Source organism: Oncorhynchus tshawytscha, linkage group LG04 (genome assembly GCF_018296145.1).
Source record: "Oncorhynchus tshawytscha isolate Ot180627B linkage group LG04, Otsh_v2.0, whole genome shotgun sequence".
Classification (NCBI taxonomy): Eukaryota; Metazoa; Chordata; class Actinopteri; order Salmoniformes; family Salmonidae; genus Oncorhynchus; species Oncorhynchus tshawytscha.
Window position 1 is genome coordinate 69,137,491 of NC_056432.1, and position 16,558 is coordinate 69,154,048.

A 16,558-nucleotide genomic window follows, 5' to 3' on the forward strand; every position below is an offset into this window, starting at 1 on the left:
TATAGTAAAACCCTTTCCTGCTCCAAACTGCCTTTTGAAAACCTTTCTTTATAGGGTAAAGGTTTCCTCTACTACATGTGATGTATATGTTTGCAAAGGAACCAAAATTATAGGAAAATCCATCATTATTTGATTTTTACAAGGATCACATTGTAAATATTAGGTTTGGTGAGTAACACCTATTACTCAAGTTAGTTTAGAAACTCTTTAGTATTACTTTGATATGAAACTATAAAAGTATGAGTCAAACCATATCAAATGTATGATCAGAAACACAAGTCATTATAAGATGATGTATTTAAGGCTGATTACCCATCACTCATAGTGCAGGGTTGATGTGACCACTCACTGTGCTCTTACACATTTCAAATGGAATAGCTGTTTTCCAGTCTGTTTGAAGGGTGTAGTACTCTCTTTATTCATTGAAAATGTAATGAGCATTGAAATGAAAAACAAGATTATGTAGCTGTACTTTGTGACAGTGTGTGTTTAGTGTTTACTGAGTGTTTGGCTTCAGTGTACAAATTGTCACACACCCTGCATTCATTTGATACACAAGGCCAGGCCAATCATGTAGCTGCAGTTCTGAGTTCTAAGGTTTATCATATATTTGCAGTCATCAGATTCATCTCAAAATGTTTCATTATAATTCCACTGACTGTTGTGAATTGTGGAAACAGCATCTATTTTAACACCTATGTTTTATGTATGTTTGGGCGTGTACTGTTTCTGAGTGTGTAGTGTTGTATGTGTGTTGGGAGTGTTGGATGTGTGTGGACGTGTTTAATCCCCACTGTGTCTGATGCTTGGTGCTCCATCCGTTCATTCTGTATGGTTAACAGATGTATGGATTATTGCTGTGGAGAGGGATTCACATGTAGATCCTGAGAGCTGGCTGTATGTAGCAACGGTCATCAAAATTGTTAAAAGGTTTAAAATCAATTCTAATAACTGCAACAGTTGGACAATAGATGAAGATACTCCAAAAAAATGTAATGTTTAAAATATTTCAGATATTTACTGAATTATAGCACATAAAACATATTACTGGCACAGACAACTAATGAATGGAGTTCAGGGATTCTGGTGGGAATTCAGGCATTCAATTTATTGTACAATTTCCCTTTTTTATGCACTCATACAGTGCATTCAGAAAGTATTCAGACACCTTGCCCTTTTCCATATTTTGTTACGTTGCAGCCTTATTCTAAAATTGATTAAATCGTTTTTTCCCCTCATCAATCTACACACAATACCCAATAATGACAAAGCAAAATAGCACATTTACATAAGTACCTTTGGCAGCGATTACTGCCTCAAGTTTTCTTGGGTATGACGCTACAAGCTTGGCACACCTGTATTTGGGGAGTTTCTCCCATTCTCCTCTGCTGATCCTGTCAAGTTCTGTCACGTTGGATGGGGAGCGTCGCTGCACAGCTATTTTCAGGTCTCTCCAGAGATGTTAGATCTGGTTCAAGTCCGAGCTCAAGGACATTCAGAGACTTGTTCCAAAGCCACTACTATGTTGTCTGGGCTGTATGTTTAGGGTCATTGTCCTATTGGAAGGTGAAACGTCACCCCAGTCTGAGGTCCTGAGCGCTCTGGAACAGGTTTTCATCAACAATCTCTCTCTACTTTTCTCCTTTCATATCTCCTTCGATCCCGACTAGACTCCCAGTCCCTGCCACTGAAAACCACCCACACAGCATGATGCTGCCACCACCATGCTTCACCAAAGGGATGGTACCAGGTTTCCTCCAGATGTGATGCTTAGCATTCAGGCCAAAGAGTTCAATCTTGGTTTCATTGGAACAGAGAATCTTGTTTCTCATGGTCTGAATGCTTTAGGTGCCACTCAAAGTGGGGTGTCGTGTCTTTTCCTGAGGAGTGGCTTCCGTCTGGCCACTCTACCATAAAGGCCTGATTGGTGGAGTGCTGCAGAGATGGTTGTCCTTCTGGAAGGTTCTCCCATCTACACAGAGGAACTCTGGAGCTCTGTCAGAGTGACCATCGGGTTCTTGGTCACCAAGGTGCTTCTCCCCCGATTGCTCAGTTTGGCCTGGCGTCCAGCTCTAGGAAGAGTCTTGATGTTTCCAAACGTCTTCCATTTAAGAATTATGGAGGCCACTGTGTTCTTGGAGACCTATAATGCTGCAGAAAGTTTTTGGTATCCTTCCCCCAGATCTGTGACTCAACACTGTCTCGGAGCTCTACGGACAATTCCTTTGACCTCACAACTTACTTTTTGCTCTGACATGCACTGTCAAATGTGTGACCTTATATAGACTGGTGTGTGCCTTTCCAAATCTTGTCCAATCAATTGAATTGATCACGGGTGGATTATAATCAAGTTGTAGAAACATCTCAAGGATGATCAATGATCAACCACCAAAAATGTGTCCTGTATATGCCTACCTGCACTCACCTGCGCTGTCTAGACTGGCTCATTAATTACTTGTTGTTGTCACGTTCTGTTGCATAATTCATCAAGTATTTTTATTTTTTATTTAACCTTTGTCTAACTAGGCAAGTCAGTTAAGAACAAATTCTTATTTACAATGACGTCCTACCGGGGAACAGTGGGTTAACTTGTTCAAGGGGAGAAGGACAGATTTTTACCTTCAGGGATTCATTCCAGCATCCTTTCAGTTAATGGCCCAACACTCTAACCACTAGGTTACCTGCCACCCCAAGTATGTCAATAGCAGGATACCCTCAGATTAAAAATCAACACGCTTGGCTCCAGAGTACATACTTTACATTGTTTGCAACATCAAACGTAATATTACTATAATCAGTGTTCATTTTCAGAAGAGGCTTTTATTTCATTTGTAAACATTTCAACTGTATTAAATTCAAACTTTGTTCAATTCCTCAAAATATGAACACCCATCAAAATAGAGGTCTCTTTGTTCTCTTGTGATGTAAGTGTCTAGACGATGCGTTAAATCCCCGACTAAGCAAGCGTTCTTTTAGATGCAATGGATCGACTGTGTATTCCATTGAGCCCATTTCTGTGGTGTGTTTGACAGGTCATTACAAACATTTCCACGGTCGTAACATTAACGGGAATAAAACGACAGGCACAAGCAAGAGTATGAAAGAGTCACAGGAGTAAAATGAAAGCAATCAATCCAGCAAAATTTAAGTGACAAGTGGATTTTTCACCACTCAAACACAGGAAATTGATCCTCAGGTGGGCGGGGCATGCACATGCTACTGTATGTGCTGGCTCGCATCCAATGTGTTGCTCTTCTGTCTCTGCCTGGGGTCATTTAGCATATTTTTGGCACCTGATGGTATTCTAAAGGCTCTGTAATGAAGGCTCCGCTGGTAAAGAGTTTTCAGATGTTAACAGCCATAAAGACAGCTCACAGAGAGACACAAGGCAATGGACATGAAGGAAATGATTTATCTCCTTCTCTCTCTCTCATTCGCTCTCTCATTCTTTCTCTCCCTCTGTCTCTCTATGTCTCTCTCTCTCCAGGGGAAGAGGAACAAGCCTGGTGTGGAAGCAGCCAGCACCCCAGATTCAGTTCAGATTCGTGGCCGAGGGGAAAACAAAGCCATCAAGTAGGTGATGTGGGGGGGGGGGCTGGCTGAGCTACTCACTACGGCACAGCTAACTGGGACTGTCAAGAGGATCAGAGGCAAATACCTGGGTGTGCTTAAATAAAAGGCTAAAACACTGAATCCCGCTGAGATATGGAGGGGAAGGAACATATTTAGCAAAGTAAAGGGCAGTTGTGGTTGTTAAATAAGCGTTTCTTGATAACTCCTCATTTTGAAAACAAAAGGCACAAATTATAGGATATTTCATTTGTCAGGCTTCAGATAAAGAGCATGTTAAAGTCCAGTAAAATGAGGAACTACATGATGTGTCCCTGAAAACTCAATGGAACGGTAATAAAGTCTTACTGACAAAGGAAAGGGGGGACCTAGTCAGTTGTCCAACTGAATGTATTCTACTGAAATGTGTCTTCCACATTTAACCCAACCCTTGATAAGCCACTAGTTTACTGTCCAACTGAATGGATTCTACTGAAATGTGTCTTCCACATTTAACCCACCCTTGATAAGCCACTAGTTTACTGTCCAACTGAATGGATTCTACTGAAATGTGTCTTCCACATTTAACCCACCCTTGATAAGCCACTAGTTTACTGTCCAACTGAATGGATTCTACTGAAATGTGTCTTCCACATTTAACCCACCCCTGATAAGCCACTAGTTTACTGTCCAACAGCAGTGTTACTTTATTTTACAGCCTGAATGTGATTACCTTGGCTGAGTTTCAGTTGAAATTTGCACTACATCCAGAGTTGAAACCTAAAACCAATGTTCTATTTGGATTTCACTAAGGTACCCTTTATCTCAATGCCTTGTAAAGTAAAATAGTCAGAATCACTTAAACAAGCACTATACCTAATATTATGCGTATCATAGTACATTTATAACTGTAGCCCAATCCCAATAAAAAAATAATATTTGATGTCCACTTTAACTGCAGCAATGTTTTGATGATATATTCTACTGTATGATTGTTTGTTGTTAACATTGCAGTCCTGACTGACGGTGGTCTCTGTCTCCAGCTAACCCAGCAGTCCTCTCCCTCCTCTGTCACCATACCACCTGTTCTCCCATTCCCCCTTTCATCACTCTCCTCCCTGTTTCATTTCTCTCTTTCTGTCTCTCTCCCTTTTTCCAAAATATGTTTTATCTGTGTAACCAACCTTTGTTGTTTCACTTTGACTTATAACATACTGTATATTACTCTGTGATTGACGTTGAATATATGTTTAACTCTTTCACTGTTTTCTAATCCCTTGTACAGAGGAAGGTATAATCTATTCATTTGTCCATGAGTCTGGATGCTGTGTAAACTCACAGAATAGATGATATGCTTTTCCCATAGCCCATCCCCTTTAGACCGATAGACTTTTTACCTTCCTTAATTCACTTGTTTTCCTACTTTCTTTTCAAAGACATAAATGTTTTCCTCTGAAACTCTATTAGGAACATTATAATGGAATTACTTTTATAAATGCAGGGCCAGGGCCGGATTACCGAACGGGCACGTGCCCCTAGGCCCCTGACCTCCAGGGGGCCCCTAACCCATTTTTTTGTGTTAAATTGGGGGGCCCCCAGATAGCATACGATATCAAAATGTGTGGAATTGCAGGACATTTGGTTTAAAACTGCAACGTTTTTCTCCGCCTCATGGCAAAATGTATAGAATAACAGGAAATTACCTTGAAAACGGCTAAACCTTCCCTCAGCCTCATGGCAAAATGTGAACAAAAGCATGAGATGAGCAATAAAACAGTACATTCTTCTCTCTGCCTCATGGAAAAGAAGTGTAGAATTGCAGGAAATTAGCACAAAAAAAATTGGCAGCTCATTGCATTATTTAATAATCATGATTTTAGTGCAGTTTGGGAGTACAAGCTAGACAGATCTGGGCAGACAGGGGGCAGAGACCAGCATCTTACCTCTGTGACACTGCAGAAAAATGGGCAAATGAGATGGCAGTTGACGATTTAATGTAGAATTATGAATCCCTCCTATGAAAATGTTACATTTTTCTCTTGTCGACTTTATATTCACTTTAAAGGACCTGTTCAACAAAGTTCTTGATATAGATTTATTACCCATGGCCCTCGCCGACCACCAAGCCATGCTTTGCAGACCCGCTATCAGAAATGACAAACAACTTTTAATTTACAGGGCAAATCCTTCTTCTTTTATTTGCAACTTCACTCTGCCATGCGAGCATATGATGTCCCCTGGGGCGAAACACTACCAACTCACCCCCTCCGCAACATTTTTGAGAACCGGCCTCAACCCAGGGGACTGTTTTCTGATCTATACTTGCATTTCTTAAAAGCATTTTAGAAGCCCCTGCCAATTTACCTACTATAGAAGAGAGACCTCTTACCTTCATTCACTGAAATGAACTGGTCTGTAAATCTCTGTTCTAGAAATCCTAATTATCAGAATATCCATTTTAATTTTGTCCACAGATCTTATCTTACCCTGCGCAGACTATTCCAAAGGAAAATTAATCCAACCCCGAAATGCTCTCTATGCCTTCAAGGTGCTCCTGGTACCTGTGGGTCGGTGCAACTGTCCTGTGGTGGGAGGTGTGGGTGGGCACATTGGTCCTGTGGGAGAAGGTAAAGGTTTTCTCTCTGCATCATGGGAAAATGTGTTGAAATGTAGTAAGTTAGCTGATTTCAGAAATTGGGGCCCACGGAGGTCGATGCCCCAGGGCCCCTACCCCTAATGTGGTAGTCTGGCCTTGTGCAGGGCCCCTACCCCTAATGTATTTCACAATTATTTTCTACAAATATTAGAGGTGTATCTCTATTGCCTGGATTGACATTTCTCTCATTCATCTATTAAACTAAGGTTGTTTCCCTATCCTGTCTCTCTCCAAGAAACATCCTTCAATTTGCTCCACTGTGATTGGCTCTGCTGCTCTGACCTATCTTTCTTTCTGTCTCTGAAACTCCTCCCTCCTACTCCACTGTGATTGGCTGTACTGCTCTTACCTGTCTCTCTCTCTGGCCACAGTGATCTAGACAGGGACTTTTGGAATAACAATGACAGCAGCAACGTGCAGCAGAGATGGAGCTCCTACCCGCCCAAGGAGTTCCTCTTAAACATGTCCCCCTATGCCCCGTATGGAGACCCTCGCCTCACGCCCAAGTGAGTCTCGGTCGCGGCTGGTAAGGGACCCCTCTCTCTGTGCAGGGCTGTAATGAAGCGGGGGAGCCAAGCCTCTTACATTGAGTTCTGTGCCCCCATACACCCTACCCTCCACAACCCCCTCAGACTGACTCACTAGTACGACACTACATTCTAGAAACAGACAAACATTGCAGACAAAATATGCATCCAAAGACATAGTACATTGTCTACATAGGAACATGCCACCCTAGTCCACTTGTATGCATTTCTCTCTGCCGGACATAGACTAAGAGCTACATGGTGCACAAAGTATGTGCTTTATATTCTACACAAGTGGCTCATTTGCCAAACAGTAGCTCTGAACCCAAGGCATAACCTAATGCATATGTCCCGGTAAAGGTCATTGCTAAGGTCAAATATAATAGCCTAAAGGGGCCAAATGGCATTAGTAATTGATGTTATCCACATAACATGCACATCGTACATAAAGTATCTTCTGTCTTGGGAGAGTTCCGTTGATTGGCATTAGTAATTCCTTTTCCTGCAGCCAACAGGGTCTGAAAGGTAAAGCTATTTAGTATGCATTGTTGACCATGCAGAACTAGATTGAGTTGTACAGGGCTGCTACTAGGATGTTTCTACTTGCCTCACCTTAGAGGTGACTGACATCAGTATAGGGATGGCCAGGCGTGAGGTCAGCCTTGTCTCCCTCCAGCCCTCTGATCTTCATCTCGGGTGCGTTGCAAATTTGACCCTATTCCCTCTGGTTAAAATTAGTGCACTACATAGGGAATAAGGAGCCATTTTGGGATACAGAAGGGGGTTGTCTCTAGTGGTGTTACCAGGACAGATCAAATATTAATTGGATGGAGACACTAATAGATGCAGATCATGTCTGAAGCTGCCCCCCACTATAAACACTATAAACACACTATTCATTATACTAGCCTTTCCCATCTGGACACATGAATATGTAACATGAATCTTTAAAATACACACAATATAGACATACTGAAATTGAACATACTGAAACTGAACATACTGAAACTTTACACACTGAAACTGAACATACTGAAACTGAACATACTGAAACGTTACATACTGAAACTGAACATACTGAACATACTGAAACTGAACATACTGAAACTTTACATACTGAAACTGAACATACTGAAACTGAACATACTGAAACTGAACATACAGAAACTTTACATACAGAAACTGAACTTACTGAAACTGAACATACAGAAACTTTACATACTGAAACTGAACATACTGAAACTGAACATACAGAAACTTTACATACAGAAACTTTACATACTGAAACGTTACATACTGAAACTGAACATACTGAAACTGAACATACTGAAACTGAACATACAGAAACTTTACATACTGAAACTGAACATACTGAAACTTTACATACTGAAACTGAACATACTGAAACTGAACATACTGAAACTTTACATACTGAAACTTTACATACAGAAACTGAACATACTGAAACTGAACATACTGAAACTGAACATACTGAAACTTTACATACAGAAACTGAACATACTGAAACTTTACCTACAGAAACTGAACATACTGAAACTGAACATACAGAAACTTTTACCTAAATGCCAACATTTACCTATATACCAACCAACCAACATTTGAAAAGCCCCCTATTCCTTACAGCCCTGCCAGCCTCACTAACCCTTAACCTCTAACCCTTCACCTCCAGCCCATGGAGTGCTACCATGGAGACGGACAACCCTCAGACCATCTGAGCAGAAACCCTTTATAGATCCCACTCACACAGCCCAATATCCACCTTTCCACTGAAACCATCCAACTAACCAACCATCCCCTAATCTTAAGGGTATTAACCGTAAACCCATTGCCCTCGGTTTAAACCGTCCCCTCAGCTCTGTCATTGAGGGTTGACCGTTGTTTTGGGCTTTTGCTCCTAGTTTTTGCTGTTGTCGTTTTTTTGTCACATTCTATAGGAGTCCTGTGTTGTTCCCTAATCACCTCTCCTCACTCTCGTTGTGCCTCGTGGTTTTGTGCCACCACCACCTCCACCACCAGGTGCTATAAGGCTGCCTCTCCTTAGTCAGACCACCTGAGCCCTCTGGACACACCAGTTACTCCATAGCTGTACAGTACAGTACAAATATCACTAAAGGCTCTAATGTCATTGATGTTTTTCCTGCGCTGAGAAAGTCGTTTTTTTATTTAATTTTATAGCTTACCAGAGAAAAGATAAAGGGGGGTTTATTCTCAATGGGTGTTTTGTCTTTAGAGTTCATGGGCTGTGAAACAGTGAACCTGCTAGGATCCATTTATAGCTTACCAGAGAATAGATAAAGGGGGGTTTATTCTCAATGGGTGTATTGTCTTTAGAGTTCATGGGCTGTGATACAGTGAACCTGCTAGGATCCATTGATCCCTTTTTGAGATCCAGTCAAATGTTTGCGCTTTTCACCGTCATGTTACGAGGTCTTGAGCAAAGGGATGGGAAGCCCTGTGCATAAGCTACATATAACTTACCTTTTATCTCCCTAAATGGTCAACTCCATCCCTACCCCTACCCCATGCTCACTGTAGAACTGTTGCAGGCTGGACGCACATATCCTCTGTCTAAAGTGTTTTCCCTCTCGGCCAGTAGCTGTGTTCTGACTGTGTCTGTGTGTCTCCACTGAGTGTAGTGGCCCTGTAGTGAAACTGTGTCTCGTCTGTCTGCTGTTGTCTCTGTGACGTTGTCTAGGTTACGGCTGCTTGTGCTGCTCTGGGTTACGCGGGAGAGGAATGAAGTGTGTACTCAACAGATTCACTGTGCTGATTAACTGCTATACACTACAATGTATTACTAGAAGCTTTCGAGCCACTCACTCCAACAATGTCATTACACACACCATAATCTTTCAATCAAGCCTATCTGTTTCATTTAACGTTGTAGTTCCTACTGTACTTGATAACAAAGTAGATCAACTGTTTCTTTTAAAATGTAAAGAGGCCATAGATAGCTTACATAATTCAATGATCATGACCCCCTCAGTTTTATTGCAAACACCATGAAGTCCTTGATAGAATAATCCATTTGGTCATGTATATTTAATGTGCAGTATAAAGTACAGCTGCAGAATGGCCAGTCAGTCTAACTGACAGGTACTCAAAACACAGCCAGCATCTGTCTGTCTCAGTCCCACTGCACCCAAACACACACCACTCTGTCACTTTTCCCATCTGGTTCAGACAGACAGACAGATATATACAGTGAATCTCAGCCCACCTCCCTCCTGCTAACCCAGCAGCAGCACAGCATACTGACTTGCTGGATCCTCGCGGCTGGCTGCTACTCCTCTGTATTGGAAACCTGTAGCTGGATTGATAACACTACCCCCATCCTAATGCTATTCTGCTGTGTGGTTCACTGTCCGGGCTGTTCTTCCTCACTGATTCTACTGTTACTATCCACCTCTCTCTCTTCTCCTTCTGTCTCTCTCTCTCCTTTATGTCTGTGTCTGTCTGTCTATCTGGTGCCCCCTGTCTCTCAGTGGGGTGGAGAAGGGGGATGGGGGCGGGGCTGGGTGTGGGAGCGGGGCAGGTCCCAGTCGCAGTGACAGCGTGAGAAGCATAGTGACGGGGCTGGGCCCTGGCAGCAAGGCTGGGCGCTGGCAGACGGTCCAGAGCCACATGCATTCCGGAGGCCTGAGGCCCAGAAAGTGAGTGACATGAGTGACACGGGTTGGCTGGGCATGAGGTCACGCATGGGGTTTATTGCTGAGCAGCGCAGAGGCATGGAATGGATGGTTTGGGGGACTGCAGTCAGAAGCAGCAAGGCTTATACAGTGCCTTGCGAAAGTATTCGGCCCCCTTGAACTTTGCGACCTTTTGCCACATTTCAGGCTTCAAACATAAAGATATAAAACTGTATTTTTTTGTGAAGAATCAACAACAAGTGGGACACAATCATGAAGTGGAACGACATTTATTGGATATTTCAAAAATAAATTACAAATCAAAAACTGAAAAATTGGGCGTGCAAAATTATTCAGCCCCTTTACTTTCAGTGCAGCAAACTCTCTCCAGAAGTTCAGTGAGGATCTCTGAATGATCCAATGTTGACCTAAATGACTACTGATGATAAATACAATCCACCTGTGTGTAATCAAGTCTCCGTATAAATGCACCTGCACTGTGATAGTCTCAGAGGTCCGTTAAAAGCGCAGAGAGCATCATGAAAAACAAGGAACACACCAGGCAGGTCCGAGATACTGTTGTGAAGAGGTTTAAAGCCGGATTTGGATACAAAAAATTTCCCAAGCTTTAAACATCCCAAGGAGCACTGTGCAAGCGATAATATTGAAATGGAAGGAGTATCAGACCACTGCAAATCTACCAAGACCTGGCCGTCCCTCTAAACTTTCAGCTCATACAAGGAGAAGACTGATCAGAGATGCAGCCAAGAGGCCCATGATCACTCTGGATGAACTGCAGAGATCTACAGCTGAGGTGGGAGACTCTGTCCATAGGACAACAATCAGTCGTATATTGCACAAATCTGGCCTTTATGGAAGAGTGGCATGAAGAAAGCCATGTCAAACATGGTGGTGGCAGCATCATTGTTTGGGCCTGCTTTTCTTCAGCAGGGACAGGGAAGATGGTTAAAATTGATGGGAAGATGAATGGAGCCAAATACAGGACCATTCTGGAAGAAAACCTTGGAAGAAAACCTGATGGAGTCTGCAAAAGACCTGAGACTGGGACGGAGATTTGTCTTCCAACAAGACAATGATCCAAAACATAAAGCAAAATCTACAATGGAATGGTTCAAAAATAAACATATCCAGGTGTTAGAATGGCCAAGTCAAAGTCCAGACCTGAATCCAATCGAGAATCTGTGGAAAGAACTGAAAACTGCCTTTCACAAATGCTCTCCATCCAACCTCATTGAGCTCGAGCTGTTTTGCAAGGAGGAATGGGAAAAAATTTCAGTCTCTCGATGTGCAAAACTGATAGAGACATACCCCAAGCGACTTACAGCTGTAATCGCAGCAAAAGGTGGCGCTACAAAGTATTAACTTAAGGGGGCTGAATAATTTTGCACGCCCAATTTTTCAGTTTTTGATTTGTTAAAAAAGTTTGAAATATCCAATAAATGTCGTTCCACTTCATGATTGTGTCCCACTTGTTGTTGATTCTTCACAAAAAAATACAGTTTTATATCTTTATGTTTGAAGCCTGAAATGTGGCAAAAGGTCGCAAAGTTCAAGGGGGCCGAATACTTTCGCAAGGCACTGTATGTGATATATGCGGCATTCGGAAGTGCAGAGATTTATGAAAGGAAGAATGGATGGAAAGAGGGAAGAAACTACTGAAGGAAATAATGAGCTGAAAATGTGAGTGCTTGTACTGACATTTTCTGATGCATGGGAACATGTTGTCATGGTAAGGCTCTGTTGACTAAAGAGAACATCCTCTCTCACAAACAAATACCAAAAGTTACGCAACGTCTGCCACTGCTTCATCACTGTATTGGACCACAAAAGATCTACTTTTTGATTGGAATCTTATAGCAGGGCCGTTCTTAAGACGCCTGAAACTCTCCTCATGTACACTTTTAGAAAAAAGGTGCTATCTAGAACGTAAAACGGTTCTTTGGCTGACCCCATAGGAGAACCCCTTTGAAGAACCCTTTTGGTTCCAGGTAGAATCCTTTTGGGTTCCATATGCAGTAGAACTCTTTCCGTAGAGGGTTCTACATGGAACTCTAAATGATTCTACCTGGAACCAAAAAGGTTTCTACTTGGAACTAAATGTGTTCTCCTATGGGGACAGCCAAATAACCCTTTTTCTCTAAGAATGTATTACCATTTTAACACTTTCAGTCAAAATCTAATTCCCTCTTTACCTGCCTTCTTCACTCCTCTACTTTTTACCTCCCCCTCCTCCTAATCAAATCTAATTCCCTCTTTACCTGCCTTCTTCACTCCTCTACTGTTTACCTCCCCCCTCCTCCTAATCAAATCTAACTTTTTCCCCATTTCTGGTCTGTAATTGGTTTCTAATTTAAGGTAGCCATGTGTGTCTATGTTTCTGCTGTAAGATATGTCTCACTCTCCCCTCTCACTATCTCTGCCCCTCCTCAAGGCTCTTTAATTACAAATCTCTCAAGGTTTTTAGTTAGTTTAATTGACTTTCTGGGTAGGAGATATCTGAGAAGCCCTCCTTAAGTTAGCAGGGGGAGGATACAGGCAGCAGATAGAAGGACAAATAGCCTGCTTGTCCATTTGAATGACAGGGTAGGTAAGTAATTTACTATACATGCAGAGAGACAAATTAAATATCTATTTGCAGTTGAATGTATTCAACCTTGGACAATAGAGATATTGAAATAGTAGAGAAATGTACAGTGAAAGAATTAGATGTTGAGCTGGCTACTGGCTACGTGTGGGTAGGAGCTGTAAAAAGCCTAAGACAACTTTATGACATAGGAGAAATGTATTTCTGTGTGAATTGGACTCCCAGATGTCTGGCTGGCCCTATGCCACGTATTCCATCCAGATTTATTGATGAATCATTCTGTCAGTTATGACAAAAATATTTGTTGGACTGTAAAATGTAGCGCATACTGCAGCTGATGTGGAGCACACTGCAGCTGATGTGGAGCACACTGCAGCTGATGTGGAGCACACTGCAGCTGATGTGGAGCATACTGCAGCTGATGTGGAGCACACTGCAGCTGATGTGGAGCACACTGCAGCTGATGTGGAGCATACTGCAGCTGATGTGGAGCATACTGCAGCTGATGTGGTGCACACTGCAGCTGATGTGGAGCACACTGCAGCTGATGTGGAGCACACTGCAGCTGATGTGGAGCATACTGCAGCTGATGTGGAGCACACTGCAGCTGATGTGGAGCATACTGCAGCTGATGTGGAGCACACTGCAGCTGATGTGGAGCACACTGCAGCTGATGTGGAGCACACTGCAGCTGATGTGGAGCACACTGCAGCTGATGTGGAGCACACTGCAGCTGATGTGGAGCATACTGCAGCTGATGTGGAGCATACTGCAGCTGATGTGGAGCACACTGCAGCTGATATGGAGCATACTGCAGCTGATGTGGAGCACACTGCAGCTGATGTGGAGCACACTGCAGCTGATGTGGAGCACACTGCAGCTGATGTGGAGCACACTGCAGCTGATGTGGAGCATACTGCAGCTGATGTGGAGCACACTGCAGCTGATGTGGCGCACACTGCAGCTGATGTGGAACATACTGCAGCTGATGTGGAGCACACTGCAGCTGATGTGGAGCACACTGCAGCTGATGTGGAGCATACTGCAGCTGATGTGGAGCATACTGCAGCTGATGTGGAGCATACTGCAGCTGATGTGGCGCATACTGCAGCTGATGTGGCGCATACTGCAGCTGATGTGGCGCATACTGTAGCTTGGCACTGAATGCATCATTGTTGGAGGTGCAGAGTGTAATTATTTTATTGAAAGACTTTTATATGATGTTGCTATCTATGACCTGCTGCTTTCGTAGATACACTTCTATCTCTGAATCACATTTATTCTTTATATTGTTATATTTTTCTCTTGTCGCTGATAGCTTGGAAGCTTATCCCTATCTTTCATACTTAATGCATCCATCCATATTATTTCTTCCCTACCTCATTCTTTAGATTCTTTATGCCATATAAAAGGTCCAATGATAATACTTTGGATGAGATGAGTGAGAGGAAGGATTTAGGCAGTGGTGATACAGGTGAACAGAGAGAGTGGGAAAGCATGATACTGATGAACTTCAATCAAACCAACCTAATGTCTTATATTATATACAATCCAATCAAATCTGATGGCACTTGTAGATTTTCTGGAATGTTTAAAGCAAAGTACACTCATCAAATTTGCTGGAACCGCTATTAGCACATACCATATACCATCCCAAGACACTTCCATACCCACTGACCATTCATATAATGACTGTAACACTCATTCTCACTAACCGCAGCCCATCTTCAGTCAACACATTGTCCTGAGCTGTATGTGAGCTATCTGAAAGGCCGTGGGGTGGGGGGGAGCAAAATGCTGAAGTATGACTGGTATTAATCTGGTCCACAAATCCCTCCCCTTGGGGTCCTGCCTCTGGTGCTCTCCAGTAGAATTACTACAGCGCTGTGGAGCTAGCCCAGGGCCCACTGAAGAGCACAGTCAACACAGCCAAAGACTGTAAATCCTCCAGCGCTGCACTAGCCTAAGACAGAGGCTGTTTAGCCAGAGCTTACAGTACTCATGAAGGGTATAAGGGGGAGGGTAGGGAAGCACTATTAAACTAGTGTAAAAGCAGATGGATGATTAGAAAGACAGAGAGGTTTGAGGGAAGGGAGAGGGTTGTTTGGTCAAATTAATGGGTTGAACTGATGGGTAAGGCAGGCAAGATGAATAGAGCTGACAAAGACCAGTTGACCTAAGAGAAGCAGCATAGTGTGAGACGTAGCTAGGAGGCTAGTGTAAAGTCATCATGGGTTGGAGGAGGACAGATTAATGGGATGGAAAAAAAGATGGATAAAAGGAGGAGGAAGAGGTCAAGGTAAATCAGGGAGAAAAGTGACATGAAAAGGGTAAGAGCAGTGGATGGAGTAAAATAGAGATAAAGGCTGTTAGCTCCTGTTTGGTGTTGGGCTGAGCACTGTCAAAAACACAAGCCTACCCACAGACTGTCAGACACTCACATACAAGCATCTTCTACAACTGTATAACTGCTGCTGAACTGATTTAACCTGACAATGCTCTATTTCCTGTTTTTCATCTCTCCATACCCTCCTTTCTCTATGTTGAACTCTCTGAGCCCGTCCTCATTTTTGTTCCCTCTGGTACTTGTATTGTACTCACACCATCACTCTCCCTCCGTATCTCCTGTTTTCCAATTATGTATCTCTTCTGTCTATCTCTCTGGTTACCACTATCCTTCTCATCTGTCCCTCTCCTTCCCTCGTCTCTCACGTGCAACTCCTGCAAAACCCTTGTTACCCTCTCTTCCCTTGCTACTCTGTCTGGTCAGTTTTGGGGACCCCTCCCTCTCAGCCGCCTCTACTCTGGAGCACATTCCATCCTCTGCAGCAGCCCGTCCTCGTCCCCTGGTGCGACAGCAGAGTCTCCAGCAGCCTCTCAGCCACCAGCCCCCTCCGGGCCCCAATGACCCCCCAGCCACCTCCCAGAGCCTGGGCCAGCTGCACACAGGGCCCGGGGGCGGGGGGCACCGGGGAGGCCCGCGGGGGGTGCGGGGGAGTCCGGCGGGGACAGGTGCTTCCCGGTACAGAGGAGCAGGAGGAGGACGATCCAGGTCCAACCCAGGCAGCTGGGACCACATGATGGGGCAGATCCGCAACAGAGGACTGGATGTCAAGTCTTTCCTGTGAGTCTGCTGGTCTGGGAATGTTCTAGATTCTGCTCTTGGTTCTATTCTGAACCTGTCTGCACTGTCCTCTGTCTATCTCTTTGGGCTTTCTCAACCTCACTGTGTTGTCCTTATTATATCAATTCTCCCCCTTCTCCTCGGGTAATTGTCTTAAAGAGTTTCATATACTGTAAGATTCACTCCCAAAATGCCAAGCCTAAGCCATGTACTGTAGCTGTAATGACATATATTAACTTCTTGTCTTTTGGCATTACTTTAATATGTTGTGTAATTGATGCATTGTTCTTGGTTATCTGTCTGTATGCCCTTTAGTGCCTTAGTGTCTGTCATTATCTTTGCATAGGTCACACTTGTCTACCTGAGGGTAGGGGACAAACTATTTGAGCTAATAAGTATGCTGCAGCTGCATACCATACTCGTGTGTGTGTGTGTGTGTGTGTGTGT

General features: G+C 43.3%; 1 protein-coding gene across 6 annotated transcripts in view; it reads left to right on the forward strand.

The window, feature by feature from the left end:
- Window positions 1-16,558, forward strand: part of LOC112247046 (synaptotagmin-7) — a 107,053-nt gene that overhangs the window by 58,978 nt on the left and 31,517 nt on the right. For 3 of the 6 annotated variants that reach the window (XM_042321132.1, XM_042321131.1, XM_042321134.1), the window contains 3 exons: window positions 3,488-3,573; window positions 6,577-6,711; window positions 15,758-16,111. In XM_042321132.1, coding sequence (XP_042177066.1) covers window positions 3,488-3,573; window positions 6,577-6,711; window positions 15,758-16,111 — 575 coding nt within the window. Of the gene's footprint in view, window positions 1-3,487; window positions 3,574-4,592; window positions 6,712-15,757; window positions 16,112-16,558 lie in introns of all 6 variants that reach the window. The other 3 variants (XM_042321135.1, XM_042321133.1, XM_042321136.1) reach the window with 3 other exon arrangements.